General features: G+C 41.7%; 1 protein-coding gene across 1 annotated transcript in view; it reads right to left on the minus strand.

The window, feature by feature from the left end:
• Positions 1-13203: 13203 nt before the first annotated feature.
• LOC118566545 (thyrotropin-releasing hormone-degrading ectoenzyme-like) overlaps positions 13204-23563 on the minus strand; it is a 111319-nt gene continuing 100959 nt past the window's right edge. Inside the window, exon 5 of the mRNA XM_036148814.1 lies at positions 13204-13392. Coding sequence (XP_036004707.1) covers positions 13223-13392 — 170 coding nt within the window. The 3' untranslated portion in view covers positions 13204-13222. The remainder of the gene's footprint in view (positions 13393-23563) is intronic.

Below are 23563 nucleotides of genomic sequence, written 5' to 3' on the forward strand. Positions count from 1 at the left end.
ATTTAGAAACCTCTGCCCTGTGGACTGTCTCCCTGTGCATGACCCCTGAATTACCAACAGCATCCCTGCTAGCCGTTGCACTGTCTAGTAACAACACAATTTGGATCAGTCACCAAGTGATTCAGATCTTCCAGACGGAGCCGCCAGGATCAATTCCCATAGCCAGCGCAACCTCCCGGTGTCTGAGAAGGTTTGTGGTGTTTATTCAGTGTGTTGTCACCCTCACTGAGTTATTCAATTCAAATTTATTCATATAGCGCCAATTCATGAAACATGTCATCTCAAGGCTCTTTACAAAGTCAAATTCAATGATATTATACAGATTGGTCAGAAATTTCCTAAATAAGGGAACCAGTTGATTGCTTCAAAGTCCCGACAAGCAGCATTCACTCCTGGAGAAGCGTAGAGCCACAGGGAGAGTCGTCTGCATTGTTGATGGCTTTGCAGCAATCCCTCATACTGAGCAAGCATGAAGGGACATGGCCACTAACTGTATTCTCCTCTCTGCAAAGATCTTGATACAAGTTCCAGTTGTTTACTGCTCCAGCTACACCATTTTATTGAAAATAAACTTATTAAAACTCATTGTGTTGGTTGAATTATTGGGTCTCCAGATTTTGAGGGTGCATTAGAGTTTGTGGCTCATCATACCTGCTTGGCTTGGTTTGTTTTATGGCTGGATGATACTTCAGTAACAATATATATCTATCGACAGACGTGTTGTTCAGTAGAAAAAAAGTGGTCAATAAGAAGTTCAATAGAAGAACAGTTTTCCTTCCTTTTGCATTCTAGCCTATCATGCAGGTTAATACTACAGTCACTACCTCCTCCCAGCAGTTTACAAACACAGACCCCTTCACTGTTATGCAGATGACTGTCAAGTTTACGTTCCTCTGCAAATGCAGCATCCAAACGGCATTCATACGCTGCTGAAATGCCTAAATGCCTAAATATTCTACGTTTTAAGGAAAAGAAGCCTGAGGTCCTACTTTTCCACCCCAATGCCTCTTCTGATGCTCACGATTTGAATGTTGGATCCCTGTCTCCTCATGCGAGGTCCGCTGTCACTAGTTTGGGAGTGAAACCAGATGGTGATCGAAAATTTCATGCTCATATAAAACTAGCTTTTTTCAACTCAGACAAGTTGTCAAAATTAAAAAGGTTCTTTCTAGAGCAGATTTTGAAAAAGTCATGCATGCTTTTATTATCTCACGTCTAGACTATTGCTCTCTACCCTGGTGTCAGACAGGCTGCTGTCAGCTGCCTTCAGCTTGTCCAAAATGCAGCGCCACGTCTTTTAACACGATCGCACAGGCATGAGCGCATCACTCCTGTTCTGGGGGCCTGAGAGCAGCTGTTTAGAAATGAAATGAAGGGTGTAGCTTAAGAAATGTTCACGTAGCCGTTTGTGAATCAGCTGCTGGTCGGCCTGCTGTCCATCTTTGTTTCGCCGTTCAGTTAAATGTTTTAAGATATTATCGGCTAAACTATTTATGTTAGATGGCAGATAAAGTAAGATTTTCTACATACTGCTCCTCTTCATTCAGATGTTTTAAGTTGTATTGTGTTTATACTGTTTTGTGAAGAATGAAATACATTTAAAAAAAAACACTTCTATTCTACTAACATTTGTGAAGGAATGGATTATTCCCAGCAGCTCAGTGATCTCCAGTGTGGTTCTGTGAAACACGGGACTTACATTTTTCACCTTCTGGAAGAAAAGATTATGAGAAGGAGTGAGTTTGGAGGAGCTATGGTGAGGCTCTCATGGTCAGAACCTGGATAGAGCAGAGGGATCTGAAGCTGCTGGAGGATTTGTTTGGTTTTCTGGGCCCTGTTTTACTCCCATCGCCGTGGAATGATGCTAAAACCTACCCTCCATTATTCAGACATCATGTGCTGAATTTGTCCGTCTTCTGGATGTTTCATGAACTTCCCGGATAATCCAGAGTCACAACAGATGGTTTAAGGTTAGAGGTGAAAACCCGCGGCAGCAGAAGTACAGACAGTAGAGGAGACGGAGGGGCTGGCATCAAACGTGAGACAAATATGAAATAAAAACGGGAGAAAAAGCAGAGAGAGAGGGGGAGAAACAATAAAATGATTATGGCTCCCTGTATTGTAATGAACTCTATGCAAACATCGACTGCAGTAATAAATTATCCACTTTGAGCCCGAACTCTGCAGAGGAACCAAATACAAGTCGACAGCTGCGGTTCCCAGGAGGACAGAGTGGATTCTGAGTGGGTTCAGCCAAAAGCAGATGTAACACAGCGTGATGAAGAGGGAACTTGTTTTCAACAACTGAAAACTGCTCCCTTATTTTCACAATAACCGCTTTATGTCCCTTAGCGTGAACAACAAAGTCAGGATTCAAGCGTCTGTGGGGAAAAAAACCAAAGGACAACTGCTGCTGCTGAATATGGCAGGAGGTGGAGATCGTTTAGCAGCGCAACGTGAGCTAGGTCATTATTTCTAACCCAAACTTCTGGTCCTGAGCTATCACTGATGGTTGATAACCGTTTTCTGTTTCCCTTACCTGAGTGCAAAACAAACAAGGAAATATCAGGTGAATCATTTGGACCATTTATGAAAATGTGCAGCATAAATAGACATTTACTGAGACGATGTTCACACGTGGAATCTCCTTTTCTTTCATCTCTAGAAAATTGGTTTAGCTGCACTTAAAATGTTCCGTTTCCTGTATTAAGCAAAACAAATTGCTAAAAATCTGAACTAAAGTAAAGGCTAGGACTCCCTACCTCGTAGAGTGGCAGGGTATAATAGAGGTTTCGAACGTAAATGGATCATAAACATCATCATCTTCCCATCTCAGCCTCAATCCTTTCATCACTCATGAAAAAATTGGCTTTTTAACTTGTACCTTTGAACCAGCGATGATCCTGTTGGTCATCAGCAGTGATCTGTGGACTAGAGTGGGGTCTGACAGTGGGGGTCAGAACCAGCACGCTGAGTACAGCGGTAAGCTGTAATCAAGACCAGAATCCATCGGGGACGTTAATCAGTACAGTAACAGATACGTACGAGTGTCGGCTGAGCTGTCAGCGTTCCAGATCCCACACGGTGCTAATTCTTGCATATGGCTGAATTAAAGTGTGAGACGGTGGGATCAACACAGGAAGAGCGAAAATCTGTTTTCCCCAACCCCCGTTCCACTGTTTGTGGTTGCTGTTTTAATTAGGAGGCAGCCGACAGGAATAAACTGAGCTTCACAATCTGTCACAGACAGGAGACATTCACCAGGGTCAAAGTGAGAAGTGGGTGTATGGGGGGGCTGAATGCGCTCTGAAAAAAATAATGGAGGACCCAGAATATTCTGGTCAACTGTTGAACCATCTTTTATAGGTTTAACAATAAAAAAAATATTAAAATTCCAGACTATAAGTCACACTTTTTTTCATAGTTTAGCTGATCCTGCGACTTATAGTCAAGTGCGACTGGTATATCCATTTTAAATGTTAATTCACACTGACCAACATGAACCAAGGAGTAAACATTACCGTCTGTAGCCACAAGAGGGCGCTCTAGGCTTGTGAAATCTAAATACTGCTCCTGTACCACTTAAAAATTAATTGAAACATTAACTTATAGACAACAAAGACTGAAGACATGTTTGTATGTTGTTTCACTCTGCATTCACGCAGGGGAGCGTTGCGTGGTGCAGCCCGAAGAACCCAGACCAAGACAGAATCCTGTTATCGGGCTATCTGTGAAGCTAACAGCAGCTAGCGCTAGCTTACAGCTCTGTTGTCCGGGCGTTTTACAATTTTGCTGATACACGTGAGCTTTATGTTGCTCTGAAACATCTGTGTAATACTGTTAGCTTAGCACGTAGCACCACAAGGCTCATGGTCTAATTTCATCGTAATTTTTACAACTTTGTAACTTTTGCTGTCGAGAACTTCCCGGGTTGGAGTTGGTGGCCTACAATCTTCCAAGTATGTTCCATATTATTAGCCGATTATGGATGCAGCTGTGTAATTGAATAAACTGCCTTACCAGATTAAATGTATTGAATTGTTGAAACATATTTCTAAATAAATGCAATTTATATTCCGGAGCGACTCATAGTCTGAAAAATACAGTATATGGTGTCACGATGCAGACAACGTTTACTAATTGCGAGATAATTGACAGATTGCAAGAGAAGCCTGCAACCACTCTTGAACAACACACCAAGAACTTTTTATATCTTCTCTAGGAGAGTCATGTCCAGCCTTCAGGGCATTTTCCTCATTCCTTGGTTTGATCTGCAGTGACAGTGATAGCAGGACATGAGCTGATAGACTGTTAGGATTGTAGACAGAGTGATGGGTTGGAAGATTGGATAGATTTTGTGTTGAAAAGTGGTTTGGATGTTTGGTCAGTTGTTGGTTGGTGAGATGGATTGACGGTCATTGGGATTTTCGGGTAGTTGTTGGGTGTGTTGGTTGCTTGAATGAGGATTTTGGATGGGTTGGATGGATATGGGTTGATACATGGATTGGATAGTTCATGTTTTGGATGGGACCTAGTTGTTGGTTAGTGGGTTGGCTTGATAGTGGGTTGGATGTTGAGTCGGTTTGTTAGTGGGTTAATTGATGGATATATGGTAGGCTGGGTTGGGTGGTGAGTTGGATGTTTGATGGCTTGGTTGGTTGGTTGACAGTTTTGCAAAATGTGCTTCCTGACATTCTCTATCCTCCATTGTCCCGTTCTTGATTTTTCTCCCGCATTCTTTTATTTCCGTCCCAGTGGACGATGTGAGCACCGACTCAGAGAGACGAGGTAGGAGACGCTTAATGAAACAGGACATCATTGCTTAACGGCCTTCAGTTTAATGCAACCACAATTAAACTTGATGGGTCATGTATTTGCGTCATTAAACCAGGGTTGTGTTGTTGCGCTCCGCTGCTTTAAAACATGTCAGAGAGGAATAAAGGCAACATGCTTATTAAATTAAATGTACACCATGGGATGCACACAGTAAAGATTTCTGCTTATTTAGTCTTAAGATTCTTAAGTTTACAAGAAGGACGATGTAGAATAAACCTTAAATGTATTTAGAAGCAGTCAATAACACTTGATTTTGGTTCATTAGGGTATAAAATCAGCTCTGAGCTGTTAGTGATGTATATTGATCTGGTTATCAGAGTTTAACATAAACATCTGACAGAGAGTGAGTGGATATGAGAAGCCTTGTTTCAGAGAAGCAAAGATGTAGATTTTGGGTTCTGCATTCAGTGCCTGTCGACGTGAGCCTCGCTAAGGCAGAGGTAAACATCAGCTGTGTTTGTCTCATTATCTGAACCGACACACTTCACGCCTCCATCTGTGTTTGCCCCAACTGATGAAGTGAAACAGCCACATGTCATCCATCTGCTCACCTGAGAGCAAGAACAGCAGCGGGAGCAGACGCATGCATGAATGCATGAAAGCATGCGCTGCACCCTGACCCTGGGAACTGCAGCAGAAGATGTCCATCAGGACAACAGCATCACTATTTGCCACAGCAGGCTGCTTTCTATCAGTATTAGTAAAAGCATCCTCCAATATTTCAGTATAATTGAGTCTAATTCAATAATTCATGATGAATAAATACTGATTATGCATAATAATGAGCCAGTGTCTGTCTAAAAAAATAATAAAATCACCACGGTAAAACACGGTGACAGTAAAAGATTCTTGATTATTCTTTATAATTTTTGGCAAGCAGAACTAATATTAAGTTTTGTTGCAACCCGGACACATTTCTGGACACGCGTTGACTGATGGGCACGCAGCTCCAGTGGTTTCAAATAGCTTTTTAATAAACTTAGATGAATAAGATCTATAAACATACAATCAATTAGGATATTATGGAAAAAATCTAATTATTTTAGAAGTTCAGCTCAGCAAGTGGGCCTCCTGTATGAGTCCATTCGACAGTGCGGTCTATTTCTGCTGATTCAGAAAATTTAGATGTTACAAAGCACCAAGAAAAAACATTTTTGTTTACAACGTTCTGTCACAGAAATGAAGACGTCAGTTAAGAGACATTTTTCTGGATGCGATACGGATAAAAGAAGTCCTCCTAGGAAAAGCTTCCACGGACAGACAACACAGAAACGGAGGAGATACTTTTGTTCCTGTTGCTCTCCGGTTTCTAGCAGCTGAATGTGGCGATTATTGAGATCCTCATGCTGCCGTTTCTCTTTGTGGGGGTGAGATAAATGGCCCCAGCATAAGATGAAGGGCAAAGCTCCAACAAAACGTCCTCCTCCTCCTCACTTCCTGCTCGGCCCTTTAAACAAACCGAGCGGCTAAAGAACGATACCCAGGAAGATAGAAACAAAACAGGAGGAACGTCCAAGCCAGACACCATTGGTGCTTTTTTATGTGAAACGTCATGAAAGATTAATATATAGTAAAGCATCACCCAGGCTGGGGCCTGATATTGCTATTCAGCGCGTATTTCTGCGACATGAAGCCCCAGCCTGAAGCTAGCTTTCATCCCGACTCAGCAGAGAGAAATGTCGGCGTGACGCCACATCGGGAAGCAGATTTAATGGGAGCGGCAGGTTCTTCAGTCAGGCAACGGCACGGGGAGATTTACAGCCGAGTGTTTCATCTGTATCATCACAACGCCGCGTGTAAGCCTGATTATTAAACCACTGCAGGCGCTTCAGGCAAGAACCCAGCCACGAATTACGAACTGAGCAGTTTCTAACTTGACCTTCCACCCTCCGCTCCAGCGTCTTGCTGACTTACAGTACGCGGAGGCACAACAGAGATAAACCAGCGCCGCTTTTATTGGGCTGGGTTTGAGCGCTCGGAGCAAGAAACACGGAAGCTGGCAGCTTTAACAGGCACAGGCTGTTCTGGGCGCCTCCGAATGACGCCTCCAACGCCACGGCACGCTCACATAGAGAAATAAAACCTCATCATCTTCTCCAGGATCAACAGCTTTGGTCCTATTGCTTAGCGGAAGATTCAGCTTTCACCCGAAAAGGGAAAAGGAATTACTATGAAGAAGAGTTAGACTCAAAGATGATTGTGTCTACACCTCTGAAGAACCAACTAAGCACTAAAAAGCACAAAGTGGTCTGTGGTAGAAGAAAGAGATGAACTCCACCAGGGGTGATGAATGCAGACATTATCGCATCAGAACTAGCTCGCAGGTGAAAAAGCGGTTTTCTGGATCATCAAGAACTTCTGAGAGGTTCTGCTGCAGAGAAGAACGCTCCGGGGTGTCGAAGAGAGATGCTGCAAGTCAGAAACCTGAGGAGTGCAAAAAGGCCAAGCAACCACCACTGCAGAGCTTGCTCAACACTGCCAGCAGCTGGGTGTGATTGGCAGAAGCGTCAAAATATTTACATCTATTAGCAGAAGGTACCAGGGTTTAGAAATACTTCTGTAGAAGTAGAAGTACCAACTTAAACTCTTTACTCAAGTAAAAGTATAAAAGTCCAGGAAATAAAACTACTTAAAGTATTAAAGTAGAAGTAACCCCCCCCCCCCATTACTATAATCGTATAGTATGATGTTAATGTTTAAAAAAAACGGGATTGTCTGTTTCACCCACATATATATCCATTTAAAAATATTAAAGGTCCATTTAGGGATAATGCTGAGCATCAACATCGGTTTCCTGGAGCAGAAAATCTCATGTCTGGTTGCTCTAAGTGCAAAAAGTCAAACTTCAGAAACATATTATCATCAATAACCTTTTGCTTGTTATTATTGGAATGTACATGAACATCCAAGCGTAGCTACAGGAATTGATGTGGGCGACAGATGTAAGATAACTAACCTGGACATGAAAATGAGTGCATTACACTCTTATAACAATTACCATTGTATGGTTGTCTGCATACAGTGGACAGTGTTGTCAAAATGAACAATTAATCCAAGTGGGTAATAAAAAAAATTGAAAATACCAAATCTTCCTAAAAGACAATGTTTTCCTCTATGTTTTGTTCTTCTTAAGTTTTTGTTGGGGCGTTTGGCAAACAACTTGGTGCAGTACCGCCTCCAACCACAATGGAAATCACTCTGTTCAGGTAGCGCTATTTATCTGAAAATTTATTTTGTTTTTTTTATTTACAAGCCAGAACGAAAAGAAGCTGAAATAAAATAGAAGTAATGAGACTATTGTCTCTAGCACTTCGTTTACTAACAACCAGAGCAAAAACGGTGTAAATCACATAAATAAAATATAATAAGCCAACAGGGAGTGATAATTTAATCAGAAAACCTTTTTGTGGAACCAGAGGGAGCGACTGGTGTAGAGATGTGTAAAGTCATAGTACGTCACCTTTAAGGGAAGACATGGCACCCCATACAAAAACGCCTTTATTGTTCTGCTGTGAGGCGTTGCTGCTTCTGGTTAAACGGTTCCAGACCTGAGTCCAGTAATCTGTCCCGTCTAATGCAGCGTGATGAGAGGCTCTGGCAGCACCAGGCTCCAGGCCTGCAGCTGAACAGCCATCAGTCGACTTGCTTTGAAACGTAAAGAACAGTTTCATAGCAGAGTTATGCTAACTGGGACGGTAGCTTTGCAGGGTTATCACAGACGCTCTGATGGCTCTGAGCACCTCCACCGACGTCTACTGAAGGCACCGGAGAACATGTGGAGTCTGTGCTGACAGAACCAGGCTGGCCGAGAACCTCCTACACATTCCCCTTGTGACCGTTCACGGCCCGTTCCTGTTCAGAAAACTTCATATTTAGAGGTTCGCCTGCATGATCCTGCTGCAGCATGGACAAATCCAACAAATCCTTGTAAATCGATCTGAGCCAGTGCACCAGTTGCTGGAAAACATCAAAAGGCATTCGTCAGATTACCAGAGAGAAGAGCCAATCAGGCTCTTAGCTTGATTAGCTTCATGTTGCCTTCAAGGAGCTGCGTAATTTATAAACTCGGACTTTTCCAGACCCGATGAACAAAGGTGTTTTTCCTCCTGTTGCAGAAGGAAAGCAATGATCCCGCCTGGGTGTGAGTGCAGGCCTAACTCTTTAGATCTCTAAATAAAAAAAGTATTATTATTTCTCAGTTTGTATTTATGCTCCACTTTGTGTCAAACACAGTAAAGTCTGTCATAACCTGACTGAAAGTTTCAGGGGGGTGAATACTTTGTGTGTCGCTGTAAATGGTTTTGCAGCAGTTTGCAGAGAAAACGCTGGATGTTTTGCAGGAAAAGTGAAGGAGGCAGAGAGTTCAGATGTTCTCTGTCTGCTCTCATCCTTTCCTCCGTCTTAGTTAGCGCCAACAGACGCCGTTTATATTCTTTCTTTCCTCCCTCCTCATTCTTCACCCGTCGTTACTCCTCACCCTCCTCTGCTCCTGGTTTCTGGCCGTGGCGTTTCCTTCTGCTCCGTCGTGTTTTCTGATGTCCTGCTGTAGGAGCAGCGTCATCGTCAGCGCTGCGGCTGAGAAACAAATCCACAAACACACAAAGCTCATTTGTGCCGGATTCAGAGCCGTCCTGACTCGTGTCCCGTTCGCTCCGTTTCCAAACGGATCATCTGCCTGGGCTGAAGGAAAATGTCAGACTTGTGTGTGTTCAGGCGGACTAAAGCGCTCTCAGCTCTCCTGAAGAAGACAAACACACCGTGTGGCTGTTTACCTCTGAAGCAGCGTGTCTAACGACGACGCAGAGGAAACCTGTGAACGGACGAGTTCAGGAGGTACGGAGACGTGAAAGACCTGAGACGAACTTCCCACCTGACTTCACTAAAAACATTTTCTCATAACCTGCCAACAAACAAAGTTATCAGAGCATCTCCTGCATGACAAGCCGAGCCCGACATTTTGCAGAGCAGCTGAAGAATTTCACTGCAAAAAAGGAACTATTTTCTTGAAATTAGTGTATTTTTCCTTGATTTGAGCAGGTAAATAGTGGAATAAGATTTTTGCACTTAAAATACGAACAATTGAGCTCCATCATCTTATTTCAAGTGCAGTTTATCTAATCATCTTATTTTAGGCATCAAAATACACTGCAAAAACAGATCTAAAAATAAGTAAAATGTTCTTAAAATTAGTGTATTTATCCTTGATTTGAGCAGGTAAATAAGATTATCTGCCAATGGAATGAGTATTTTTTACCCCTAAAATAAGATAATTAGACATCCTGCACTTGAAATAAGATGATGGAGATGAGTTGTTCCTATTTTAAGTGCAAAAATCTTATTCCATTGGCAAATCATCTTATTTACCTGCTCAAATCAAGGACAAATACACAAATTTTAAGAAGATTTTACTTATTTTTATTCTGTTTTTGCAGTGTACTCATTCTTTTGGCAAATAATCTTACTTACCTCAATCAAATCAAGGAAAATACATTGATTTCAAGAGAATTTTACTAACTTTTCGTTCCCTTTTTGCACTGCAGGAGCTTGAGAGGAACAAAAAGCAGACCAGGAGCACCGTGGAGGAAAGCCCTTCCATCCACAAACGTCAGCCGGCAGTGAAGTGTCTCATAACATCCATGGAAAGGTTTCCATCTGTGAAGATGAGCTCGTACTGAGGCGTTCAGGTCGGGTTGTGAAAGTCAGAGACGTTCAAGTAATTTTCTCGTCCAGTCGCCGTAAAACACAGAGCTGATGTAAGTTAGCGATTACTTTCATCGTCTCTGGAGCTCCTTTAACGTCTTTATCTGTTTCTAACCGCTGTTAATTATCTAACCTAACAGCTCCATTATGCTCAGGTTTGTTTCACAAAAAAAGAAGCAGTTTCCATTGTTTTTAAGATTAGGATTAATTTAGTATTTAAGAAGCTTAAACAAGCCACCCCTGGGCAAGATTATCCCACGTTTACAGATGAATTAAAACCATAAAAAGATAACATTGTCCAACATAGTGCTAAATTCTCCCTTTGTTGTTACACCCCTGGTGATAAAGAGATCTATTAGCCAATTAGAAACAGGGCAAAAACATGAGCTTACATCGCAAAAGATATAAAAATAAAAAAGGAAAAAAATTAGTTTGAGTGTCACGGTGAACAAATATCAGAGTTCTGTGGTTTTAAAGTTTTTGGTTCGCTTCAATCAAGAGAAACAGAAAAACTGAATAGAGATTTGGTTTAATTTTTTTTTTATTTGTAAAAGATAAACGTGTATGGATGGACGGGCTATAAGACAATAAAACAAGGAAATGGTTAATGCTATTGTTTGGTCAGATTTTAATAAGACTTTAAGTTATTTAAGAATATAAAAACAACGTTTGAATCATGTTGGAGCTGTTTTCATATCTAGACAATCCAATCTACGTGACGCACTTGAACGCACCATAAAAGTGGAGAACAACTTAGGAACAACGGACCTTAAGTGTGCAGCTTGTGAAGACTCTCGGGGACGTTAGAGGACTAGAAATCCTGCAGCAGAGCCTTCGCCTCATCAGAGGATTCACCTCTGTGGGGTTTTTAGAAAAGCACTCAGACCAAGAAAAGCCGAAGCAGCGGAGGATCCTCCCCTTTATGGGGCCCATCAGGGCTCCTTCAGAGGAGGAAAACAGCCATCAGACCTGCTGTTCAAGAGGAAAACAAGATGTTCAGGCTGATTGTAAAGGGCCGCCGGGAGGAATCTTCACGTCCTCCGCCTCAATCAGAACAGCGACACGTTTTGCTTTTTAAGGAGCCGAAAGGAGCTCAACTCTCTCTGCTAAAACATCACTTCTTTCCTGCTGGTTTATTCGGAGCCCAGGTCCTTATTGGTTCTGAAATCCAAACCAGATGAGGCTGAGACTCTGTGCAGTTTGTCCAGTTACCAACTAGCTCCCTAAATCTCCCTCAGAGCATCACTGTGGCGTTTGTGAGAAACGAAGACGAAGGAGAAGCGGTTCCAACAGACGATCTCCGTTTAACGCTGAGACTTCAACACCTGCTGCAGAGGAGACGCTCCAAAGCCAGCGGCTGCTGAGCTCCAGACACTCAGAACCAGAGCGGGACGTGTTGGATTAGCGTCTTTTAAGAACAAAATGATGTGTTTATTCTCAGCTTTCACCCATCAAACTGCCTTCATACATTTTTAAACCGTTTTCCAGATAAATGTGGTGTTTACGCCCCACTTCAGCTGCGCATTCAGGATGAAATATTCTGCTGATTGGATCTTGGCGTTCCTTCTGACAGGAGAACTAAGGTCAGCAGCTGGGCTGATAAACGCTGAACTCCAGGTGATTTTACTTCTGCTGCAGCTCACTTCTCAGAGCCACGACAACACAGACTAATGTGGGAGTCCTTTGGGCCTTGAGACGGGAGAGAAAAGTCCAGGAATCATAAAAGACGTTTATGTTCTGGTTCAGACAGAGTAGCAGGATGTGCCTCAACAACGGCCCAGTACCACCGCCGGCAGCCGGGGAGCCCCCGCTCCTTTGACCAAAGAGGTAAAAGAGCGTGAAATCTAACTCATATAACTAAAAATATTTTGCTCTATTAACATATTAACATGTGCTTGTCGCTCCCGCCATGGCTGAGGCAAAAATCTCATAAAATTGTAGATTTTAACTGCGTGAGGCAAACTTTGGAGCAAGTTTAGACTTCCTCGTCTCCCCTCTCCGCTTCCGTCTCTCTCAAACGCTCAGACGCATAAAGACAGAAGCAGAGCAGCCAGGCCGAATTTTACGATGTGTCATCCAGACATTCACACCAATGGATTATTTGTATTTTTTCTTTCATTTCCATTTTTTTTTAATCATTGACCATTTCTACCTGATGTCTTTAAACCGCCAATGTCATAAAAAAGACACGGGGGACGGGGGCTAAAGCCACACCTAGCGGCGTTTCCCTCTTCCAGTCATTTCTAGGCTGCTCAAAACAAGAAAACATTTTATTTAAATTAAAAAGTCATCCTTATCTCATCCCCTCAACGTCTATCAATCCCTCATCTATCCCTTTCATCCCACTCATCCGTCTTCCCGCTCTCTACATTCCCTTTTCCTTCTCCTCAGATGAATCTTTCTTTATTCTTCCCAATCTGCCATCAGGCTCTTATTTCATCATCAACCTTCTTTATATCTTTTGTTCATCATCCTCATCCCTCTCTAGCAAATGTTTTCCTTTCTCCGTCACCTTTAATCATCTCAAATTAGTTTCGTCAAAACCAGCGTGGCCCATTAAAGCAAAAATTCAGGGCAGTTGTAATATAAATATGACAAAAGGATTTTCTGGCGTGAATTAAGTCACCAATGTCTAAAAACCCCCAATTAAGGACGACAACAGACTGACAGAAGACTCGGCCCCTCGTTAAGCCGTCCCTACCTGGTGGCAGATCTCGTGGACGACCACCATGGTGAGCTCCATCTGGTAGGACGAGGAGGACACCTCGGCGTCCAGCAGGATCTTCTGCTCCTGGAAGACGCTGAGCCCCCAGTTCTCCATGGCTGCGTAGGGATGTTTGGGCACCGCCAGCAAGTCTGGAACCATCAGAGAGAGATAAGACATTACAGCTTCCTGCGGAGGGCTTTGCTTTAATAAAAGGAGGCCGTCCTGTGACAGGATGACTGCTAACATCACCGCAGATCCCATTCTGGCTTCAAATTAAACACATGAGTCATTTTAATAGCCTGCCACAGAACCTCTTCATCGGCGCAACATGGATCTACGATGTTTTCTGTGCGACTCTACAAATATCTGCATGAGACGAAGCATTACGCCGCGGCGAGGCGGAGGCAAAGCCAGAAGAAGAAGAAGAAGAGCAGTTGTTGGAGGACGAGACGGATTGTTATCGGGGAGAGAAAGTTTAATACAGTTATATTTACGCCGCTCTGCTGCTGCGTCCAAGGAAGTTTTTCAGGCTGCATGTTATTAAGAAAGCAGATGACTGCCATATGATTAACGACAAACACTGATACCAGGTGCAATAAACTTCTTTTTACTGTGTCCATCATCATGATGTCATCACCAATCTGCTCGACCTTTGACCTCTCTGTTCCTAAAGTCTACTTCAGTTGTGAGCATCCAGGACAGAGAAGGTCCATCTATGTGGAAAACAACATCACTGACACCCAGAATGTGAATGCTCTGTGCTTAAAATACACAAAAACCTGCCAAATACGGCATCCAAGCAGTCAGTGATGATTCTGGTTGGATATATTCAGCAGCTCAGAAGTATTTTAAGGTGTGCAAACTGTGTGTGCAAACTGTGTAGCTGACTGTTATAATTTATGATAATTATAATTATTATTATTATTTATTCCATTATTTACATTATTTTATTTTGGAGGTATTGGTATTCATGTTGTTTTCCAGATTTTTTGTGTTTATTTTGTAAATTGAGGCACATGTCATCTTATAAATTAAAGACAGTTCAGTGGACAGCTGGATTGGGTAGAACTGCCTCTGGTTATACAGCAGGGCAACCATCAGAAACATACCAGGAAAACCAACCACAGGGTTACGGATGGGCCTAGTCAAAGTCCGGTCCTAAATCAGGAGGAGCTGCTGTGAAAGCCTCCTATTCAGCTGATTTAAAACAATTCTGCGAACCAAGGTGTACCCTCAATTATGAGTGAAATCTACAAATAATTTTATGTCCAACATGTAGCCCTTCTGCTATAGGAGTAAATCTGGATTTCCTGCTGAAACAGAAAGAAAAAAAACCTCCTGCAGCTGGAAATATCCTGATTAGTAATCTGCAGAATGGCTCCACACATGGCGCTCACACCGAGTGTTGACTCTTTAGTTTCAGGCGCTTTTTAACCAACAAAACAATTTCTTCCTGCTTTGCAACCAGGAAGGGAACAAAGCGGAGCAATCAGCAGCCGAACACTTCCCCGAGAAACAATTCATGGAGAACTTTTGCAAAAAGTGTGTCTGTTTGCAGCAGAAAGGTTGTTGGAAGTGTCACCGACACGGGAGGAGAAAGTGTTTCTTTCAGGGAAGAGATTTGATTAAAGAAGAGGGGGGGGGGGGGGGGGGGGGGGACAACAAGCAAAGAGGTGCAAAGGTGAAAATTGTCTTTCTCACTGTAACAGAAGCTCATCAGGGTTTGAGAAGGAAGGGGGAGGATTTTCTTTCCCTCCTGAGAAATGACAACGAGAGTTCCAACATTGAAATCCGTAACAATTATCTGTGTTTCCTCCATTTTAGGCATTCAGACAGTAAAGGTAAACGTTCACGACTAGAAAGTTCACAGCATCGTGTCAGCAGTGCTAACAAACTGTTTATATCTGCAGCTTTCACCGCATTCTACAAACAAGGCGGCCATATTGGATTTAATTAGGGACCCCTGAAGGCTGGTGGCTGCTCTGAATTTTATTTAAGGGGACCAGAGGAAAAGGGGCTGAATTCAAGCATTACACCTCCAGATTTTTGTTGATCAAAAGGTATTTTCAAAATGATGCATCTAACTCAGACTACTTCGGTCTTTTACCAGATTTTAGCCCCAAACTTTGGGTTAATGGTGAAGTTGAGGAAACCAGCGGCACAACGTAGTCGCGTTTGTGTCTCTGAGATCCCAGCTTCATCCAGACTCAGAGAAAGGCCGCTGTGGGCGAGGGAAGCCAGACTGCAGCTGTTAATAGCTGGAAGGAGTACCTCAGGAGAAGCCCTGGACTGGGCAGATTTAATCTGAGCTGCTGTCAGCCTCACGCGGATTTATAATCCTGTGCCGGCGTCCAGGAGAAAGTCAGCGCATGTCTCAGGCCACGCTGTAAAATCTCCAGCAGGGCCGACGCTGCTGCGGCTGGATGACGGCCAAAGGAAAGTGTTAATCTCACAGATAAGCCTCTCTTCACCCTTTAAGGAAGATTTAGCCGATAAACTGATCAGGTCTTATCACCTGCAGACAAATGTCCCTGCCTGATGATTACAATACAGATTTACCGCGTTGACTTTTAGCAGATGTACGGATGCTCTCGCTGTGCCGATGTTGCACAGGAGGCGTAAAAATCCATCCTGTCACATCGTTAAATGTGGGTGAATTTGGCCAATGAAGAGCCAGGGAAGCAGATTTATCGCCACTTCTGGCAAGATGCATAAAAACTTCCAGATGCACAAATCTTTTATGGCAGCGGCAGAATCTGTCCATGAAAAATGTTGAAAAATCCGACATCTGAGTTCATTTATTCAGGGGGGGGAAAAACAAAATCCTCACTGCCATAATTATTGGTACCTCCGGTTTATTTCATGAAGGTGGAGTAAAAAGTCTCGTTCAGTCTGGTTCTGTCTGCTAAGATCAGTCAGGATTTTTATTTTATACTTGATATATTGCATTTTAATCAGTTAAATACTACTTTTACAGTTCATATTTGTTGCTCCCTCCAATACCCCTATTATGCATATCAGCCCACACCATATAATAGCTGATGTGACAAGAATATTCTAACTGATTAGCTGAAAAGATTTTGCTATTTTAAAATGTTGATCAACAGTAATTAAGATTATATTGCATATTTATTGGAACCCCTTAAAGTAGACAGTGATTATTGCGCTATTAAAAAATTCACTGAGGAAGTTTTTTTTTATTTACAAGCAGATGTCCAAGTCCTACGGTTTGCACAACAAACCGTAGGAGAAAAGCCTTTTGCCTTGGGACACGCCACCCATTAGAAACAGTGTTAAGGGATGGAGATGGAGAGGCAGGGTGACAGGATCCAGCCAAGAGAGATTTCCAGCAAAAACCCTCCAGGTGGGTCTGATGTGGATCTAAGGATGAATTTTTAGAGCGAGAACATCGTGTTCGCTGCTAAGCACGGTGTGGGGTCTGTAATGCTGTGGATCTGCTTCGTTTCCATGGCCGTTGGGCTTTTTACACAGTGCATAATGATAAAACCCAGTTCTGTCAGCGAGGAAGCTGAAAATTGGACATTTTTGGAGTCTTTCAGCAAAATAATGATCGAAAACATCAGAACAACTTGACATCTACCTTCTTCCATCTCAGTCACCAGATCCAAATCCAATTACAGCACTGGTGGTTATGGTAAAATATTTATTTTTCCAAGTAAAGAATTAAAGGTGAGTATGAGACTTTGCTTTTGTAATAAAATATTTATTTTAAAGGCTTTTAATTAATATTTTAACCAAAAGAAAAGGTAAAATCTGCAGATGTCAAGCTCCTCATACCAATCTGCTTCCATTACTTTTCCATTTTAACTAAAACAAAAAAGCATAATAAACAAAGAGTAATGATAAAAAATGTATAAAGCTAAGGTTGGCTACAGTGGGAAGTTAAAGCAACAGATGTGCCGAGGCAGGAGTTTTAAAATAAGCTTTAAATGTTGGGATCAGCTTTGAAAAATCGAAGACTTGAGTCAAACAGAAAGTGGTTCAGCACCCGCAGGGAACCCACGCAGCTCAAACAAACATTTCTCCACTTCTGCTCTCTAATTGGGTCATGCTTCAAAAACAGACGTCTTTCCTACATTTCCCACGATGCAGCAGGACAGACAATGTTGCTGTTCTTCCAAAACCACGCACTTCCTGGCATGGAGCTATTTTTGAATCAGCTGGAAAAATTTGACGGTCCATTTTTCTGTTTCTGAACGTGAAAACAGACTATTGCCTCTCGGTTTGCCCCAGTTCTTACAGAAGCTCATAAAAAAACAAAAAAAAAACAGGTGAGACACACCTGATGAGGACGGTCAACATGTGTTCAGGAGTTTCTTACCATCATGAAGGGAAATTGGGGATTTGAGACCAAAACAACTGAAGAAAACTGACAAATCTACAGAAAAGCTGGTTTTGGAAAAATGGATTTTCAACTGTAATCCGTAGCATCATCATGTCTGTGTAAAGTTGTTCACTAGTGCACACCTGATGGACCATCATCATCATCATCATCATCATCATCATTATCATCATCCAGGTAGACTGAAACTCTGAAACAACCTTAGTCAACAACCTGTGATGGGTTTAATCGATACAGACACAGGCTGGAGCTGCTGAATTCAAACCAGGACACAAGTGAGTAACTCACACACAAACTACAGTAAAACAAAACTATGATCAAAGAAAATCTTCTTTGTATGTCAGCAAACTTTCAACCAGAGCAGGGAATAAATGTTTCCAGGATTTTTATTTATAATCAAACCTTTTAATTAAGGTATTACTTGCTAAACAATGCCTGGAGCCAAAAATGCATCACCATTTAAAGCAGTGGATCTCAAATTGTGGTGGACGCCCCCTAGGGGTGGCGTGAACACATGACAGAGGGGGTGCGCTTCTTTTTTGCCTCTTTTTGTCCAGAAAATCCAGCTGCGGTGTAAAATAAGTGAAAAGGTCCTGGATATTATAGAAATGGGACGACAGTACCACCTGCTTTTGGTCTGTTCTTGCAGTGAGTGGTATGAGCAGCAAGGGATTCTGGGAAATCCTCAGAGCAACGACTTCACTGCTTCCAAAGGGCCTTAAGTAATGCTGACACCTAGAGTCTTCCATGTTTGCAGGCTGCTGCTCTTTTGCAGTAAAATACCAAATGCTGTGCTCTGTTTTGGGAACCCTGGGAACTCTCATATGATTGGCTGAGGAACCAGGAAGTAAACAGTTACTTCCATCCCGGGTGACAAGTAATAACGATTTTGGTTAATTTGGCAGTAAATTTCTTGCTTATTGCTCCTTTAAGAGAGACAACAGAATAAGTAATTATTTTGATGTTTTACATGTTTTAATTTATTTTTTGCAGGGACCAGGGTTGGGGGTATTTTAATATTTAGCAGTCTTCCAAGTGCGCAACAAATTAAAAAAATTAGAACCACTGGTTTAACAGGACACTCCAACCTTTTAATTGATTGAAAAACCATCCAACACGTGCTTTTACAGAATTATCACCACCATGACACTCGAGACACAGCAGCTTATGCAAAGTGAAATATGATAAACACGTCAGTACAAACTCAAACTGCCAAGCCCTCGAACGTGATTGGCTGACAGCTTATTATCCACATGACTGAGAGTCAGACAGCAGAACTGATTGGCCGGCGGAGGGGGAACGGAAATTTGATTGTTGTAACTTCAGGGGAATGCAAATCAGTTGTTGGGTTTTAGGTGAAACATGCAAATGAGACATTATACTCTGCAGACATTTAAATTAAAAGGAAATGAATCGCTTCATTTTCACTGCAGAGCGAACCTTCAGGAGGTCCCTGCGTCCCACAACACACTGACATGTGAAATAAATTAGATTCACTCTTCACTCGGCTGTTTTTCCAGTGCAGTTACTCAGGTGTTCAACCAGATCCAGTCCGTCTCTGAGGACTTCCTTTAACGCCGCCACTTTTTGTGAGAAATGCAGAAATATGCTTTTTGAATATTCACAGCTCTGGTGAGAAGCTTCAATTCACCCATCATGCACAGGAATGTCATTGAGCTGGTCTTCTAAAGATTTATTCGAATCATTCTCTTCCCAAGGTGGAAAGATTACGGTACACAGCAAGCAATCAGAGCGGCTTAAATAAAACCCGAGTTTGGTGCCAAGGTTTGACTTTACATGAATTTTCTGTAATCCAGGGTCAAAATTATACATACAGACTCTCACTGTAAGGTCTGTCAGCAAACTGTGCTTTGGTAGCACGTTTTGGTTGGACATGTAGGCATTGTTCTTGGGGGAGAAATGTGAATGTAATCATTTTCTTTTTATTAAGGAATGTTCTACCGTTTTAACTTCACACAGGAAGAATCAGATGTTTCTCCCAGACAAGGAATGTCTTGCTGTATATGTTAATCCCACACCTCTTTGTGCCAACCTCATGTTGTAAAACCCCCATTGCCTTTTCTTTTGTTTCTTAACCATCATGTTGTGAACTCCTGACTCCTCTTGCCCCTTTGCAGATGTCTGATAATAAAGGCAAGGAGTCAGAGGTAACCAGGGCAGTCGAACTCAAGCTTGTGATAGAACAGGTCTCATGCTCCTGGTTCTTCTGCCCTCTTTCTGACGGAAGAGTCTAAACTTGTGTCTGTGTTGGTTTTCTTTCCAGAATAAAGGGGTTATTAAACTTAGAGATAATTTTTTGGAAAGCCCATTCCAGAATATTAACATTTTATCTAATCCAAAACCAGCTGAGACGTGTGTTTGGGATCAGCGTCCAGTTGGAACATCTAACATCTCAGTCATCCTGCTTCCTTATTCCATCACTAGCAGTAAAGCAGCCCCACAGCATAAGACAGCGGGTATAGTGTTGTATGCTCCTTTTACTCAGTTTGTCGAGGGCCGTTGTCCGGCACACCTGAATCAAATGACTAAATCGCCTGCAGTCAGACTCTGCAGAGCTCTGCTAATGAACTCATATTGAACTCAGGTGTGTGGAAACAGAGACGCATCTAAAAGTTGCAGGACTGGGCCTCAAGGATGGAGTCTGAGACCACTGCTAGACCTTGGCAAATTTAATAACTTTTACTTCTGCTGATAGGTTTTGACAATGGTCTTTGAGTCTGCAGCTGTTCAGAAAAGAGTTTCTCAACTTCTGTAGATCTGCTATTGTTGCTTCTTGGACCTTCACTGAGTTTCTTATTCTTTACCATTGTCCCGAGTCACACAAATGTTAGAGAAAATCCATAGAAAATGAAAACTGGTGCACCCAGTTCTAGTTTTTAAAAATCTTTCTAGCTTTATGTTGTATAATTGTTCCTCCTAGGAAAAGAAAATGTTTGAAATAAATTATTAAAGCCCCTAAATTGTTAGCTTTTATTTATACAAATTTAACCAGGAAAATAACCTTGAGAATTAGAATCTCGTTTACAAGGATGTCCTTAAATGGCCGAAGCCTGCACTAAAATACACCTGCAGGAAAAAACTAAACATAACAAAACAAAACAGAAAAGGTCTGAGACATGAAACAGACACTAACAAGAATCCAGAGATGCATGTTCAGTCCGATCATTAACAAAACCATCAATCAAGCCATTTCCCTGCAGATGCAATAAAAGCTGTTTAAACTCACTCATTTGGACAAGCTCCATATAACATAATGTGAAGATGAGTCCAAGTGTGAGGAGCAGATATTGCTCTAACTCAGTGTGAGCCTTGGTTACAGTCAATGAAAACATCTTGTGTGAATGATTATGGTCACTTGTTGGGGTTTGATGCCTTTACGTTCTCCGCTCTGCCACGCCCATCTCCTCCGCTCCAAACAGCACAGTATCACTCAGCAGTGATCAGCTCTATTTAAAGTTCAAATAGAAAACCACATACTGATAGTTTCTCATTTGATAGTATGTACAAAATTAAATAAATCACAAGGGAAAAACAAAAAAGAATTACAGCATTTTGTTGTTTATAGCATAAAATTATTCACCAAGATAGCAGACTTTGCTAAATTCCTCATTCAGTCAGGTGACCCACTGTCTTAGCCACGACGAGGCGCTGTAGGATGCCGTGACGTCAGTTTAGTTTCAAACACAATATCAAGAAGTAAACTTTTTTCATAGCGAGTCAATATTTATTCACCTTTGTGCTGTAGTTTTTAACCTTAAACGAATACGAATACGAAGCTAGCCAATCGGATGTTAAAAATGAAGAGTGGACTCGCGGATCGCTGGAGGCGCCCAGCATGCCATCAGAATCAGACATACTTTCATGATCCCAGGGGGAAATTACTTTTGTTACATGCTCCAAAATACACACATTGTTATATATATATTTTTACAACATTCCACACAAGGTAATACCATCTCACAATAGTCATATCACTTCACCTTGAGGGTCCAAGTGAAGTGATAGTGACTTGTGCAAGAACAGTGCAAAGAATGCATAAATGACAGTTACAGAGGGGATTTTACAGATACAGCAAAATTCTCGCGATTACTTGGAGCATTTTTATCGCGATTTCGACCAGCCACATAGAGATAAAAAACGATAATCTACCATCACACACAATAAAACTGCTCTAGACGCACTCCTTTCTATTTGAACGTTAAGGGCTTCTTCCTCTACATGTCCATTTATGTCCATTTATTCCTTACAGTTGTTTGATCTCCGTGGGACATTATGAGTCTATGGCAAACACTACTACCTGACCAGCTCCTGACTTCTGAACATTGTTTCTGTTTTGCCAAGACCTGATAAGTTATCTGATCGCTGCTTCGTCATGTAGGACCGTTGCCTATCTCCGGTTTTACCCAGTAGATTTATTACTGACAGATTATCTGACGTCCACTTACTCAGTCCAGAGCAGAGTTATTTTTTGGGTCCTTTCAGATTTACAGTCTCTGCTAAAGCCGGTAACCTGTCCCCTCCCCTTATGGAGTTTCCTGCAGAGGTTTCATGACCCATCCCACAAGTTTCAGACAATTACACTGAATCTTGTAAACCATGCTCTGTCTCTGGCTGAATCTTCTGAATCTTTTGTCTGGGTCATTACAGTGGCTTCCTTAATTTATTATTGCAGAATGCAGTATTTTAAATGACAAAAAGCGCCTATGTTCAATCCTGCATTTTTGGCACCGCTAGGAAGCATTTAAATAATACTAATTCAAATAATCAAGGAAAGACAATAAGAAGCAAAGAGTCTCAAAATAATGACATTTCTGGACAGGAAACTTAGTTTAAGATTCATTTTTTACCAACTTTTAGATGTGAGACTTGAAAGTGAAGAGAATCCCCAATATTCCGCAGTGTTATGGTGTGAAACCAACAGAGTATGTCATTGCATCATCAGCATACAATGTGAATTTATATATCATGAATAGTTGTTCCATTGTAACGAGTGTTACCTTTCTATGCAGAATTGTTCTATTTTAGCCACTTTGAAAGGTTTTCCACCACGAACGGTCTATTTAAAGGCCATTTGAAAACATCTAAATCAGATTTAAGTGTTACAAATGGCTTTGCCACTTTTTTCAGACTGATAGATGTCAAAGACTTTCTTTTCTGTACTTGTATTTTGCTTGTCAGACAGGATCTATTGTTACATGATTTCTTGTTTCTACCAGTCTGGAAGCATAAGTGTGGCAAGCGAACTGTTACTTAGCTTTCCAAAAAAATGTGGTTAATCACAGTTAATTGGTGATTTTTGAGATATTATGACTTTTTCACACAGGGTCAGGTTTTTTTCTTTTGAAAATCCTCATTTCAAAAGGGGCCTTTTATATTTGTTTGGGTTATTTTTAATATTAAAATGTATTTGATTGTCTGAAACATCTATCTCTGGAAAAACAAAGAAAAAAAACAGCAGGCGGCGGTTTGGGGTGTTTATAAGCCACAGTATCTGAAAGAAAACAGAACATTGCTTAGACATTAATCCTCGAAAAATCCTAAAAGTGAATTGTTGTTTACAGTCAGTAAGAAGCTTTTTCCCACTCCATGTGGGCGGATCAAGTTTGGCTTGAGAACTGAAACAGAAAAAGAAATTCAAAACTTAAGGTCTGAAAGGACATTTATCCGCCCACCATCAGTATCAAGCTTTTCTTTAATGTGAAATATCTTTTTTTATGTGCACATTGTGAGTAAACAGGCCATAAACAGTTGTGTTCAATTCAGATGTCAGTTTAAACTATTACCATGGTCTGGAGCGGCTTCGTGCCTTCAGGACTTGGAGGACTTGCAGTAATTGATGGAGGCATGAATTCTATTCTCTAGCAGAAAATCCTGAAGGAGAATGTCTGGCCAACACTGCATGACCTTAAATTCAAGCTTAGTTGGGTTTTGCAGCA

Source organism: Fundulus heteroclitus, chromosome 17 (genome assembly GCF_011125445.2).
Source record: "Fundulus heteroclitus isolate FHET01 chromosome 17, MU-UCD_Fhet_4.1, whole genome shotgun sequence".
Lineage (NCBI taxonomy): Eukaryota > Metazoa > Chordata > Actinopteri > Cyprinodontiformes > Fundulidae > Fundulus > Fundulus heteroclitus.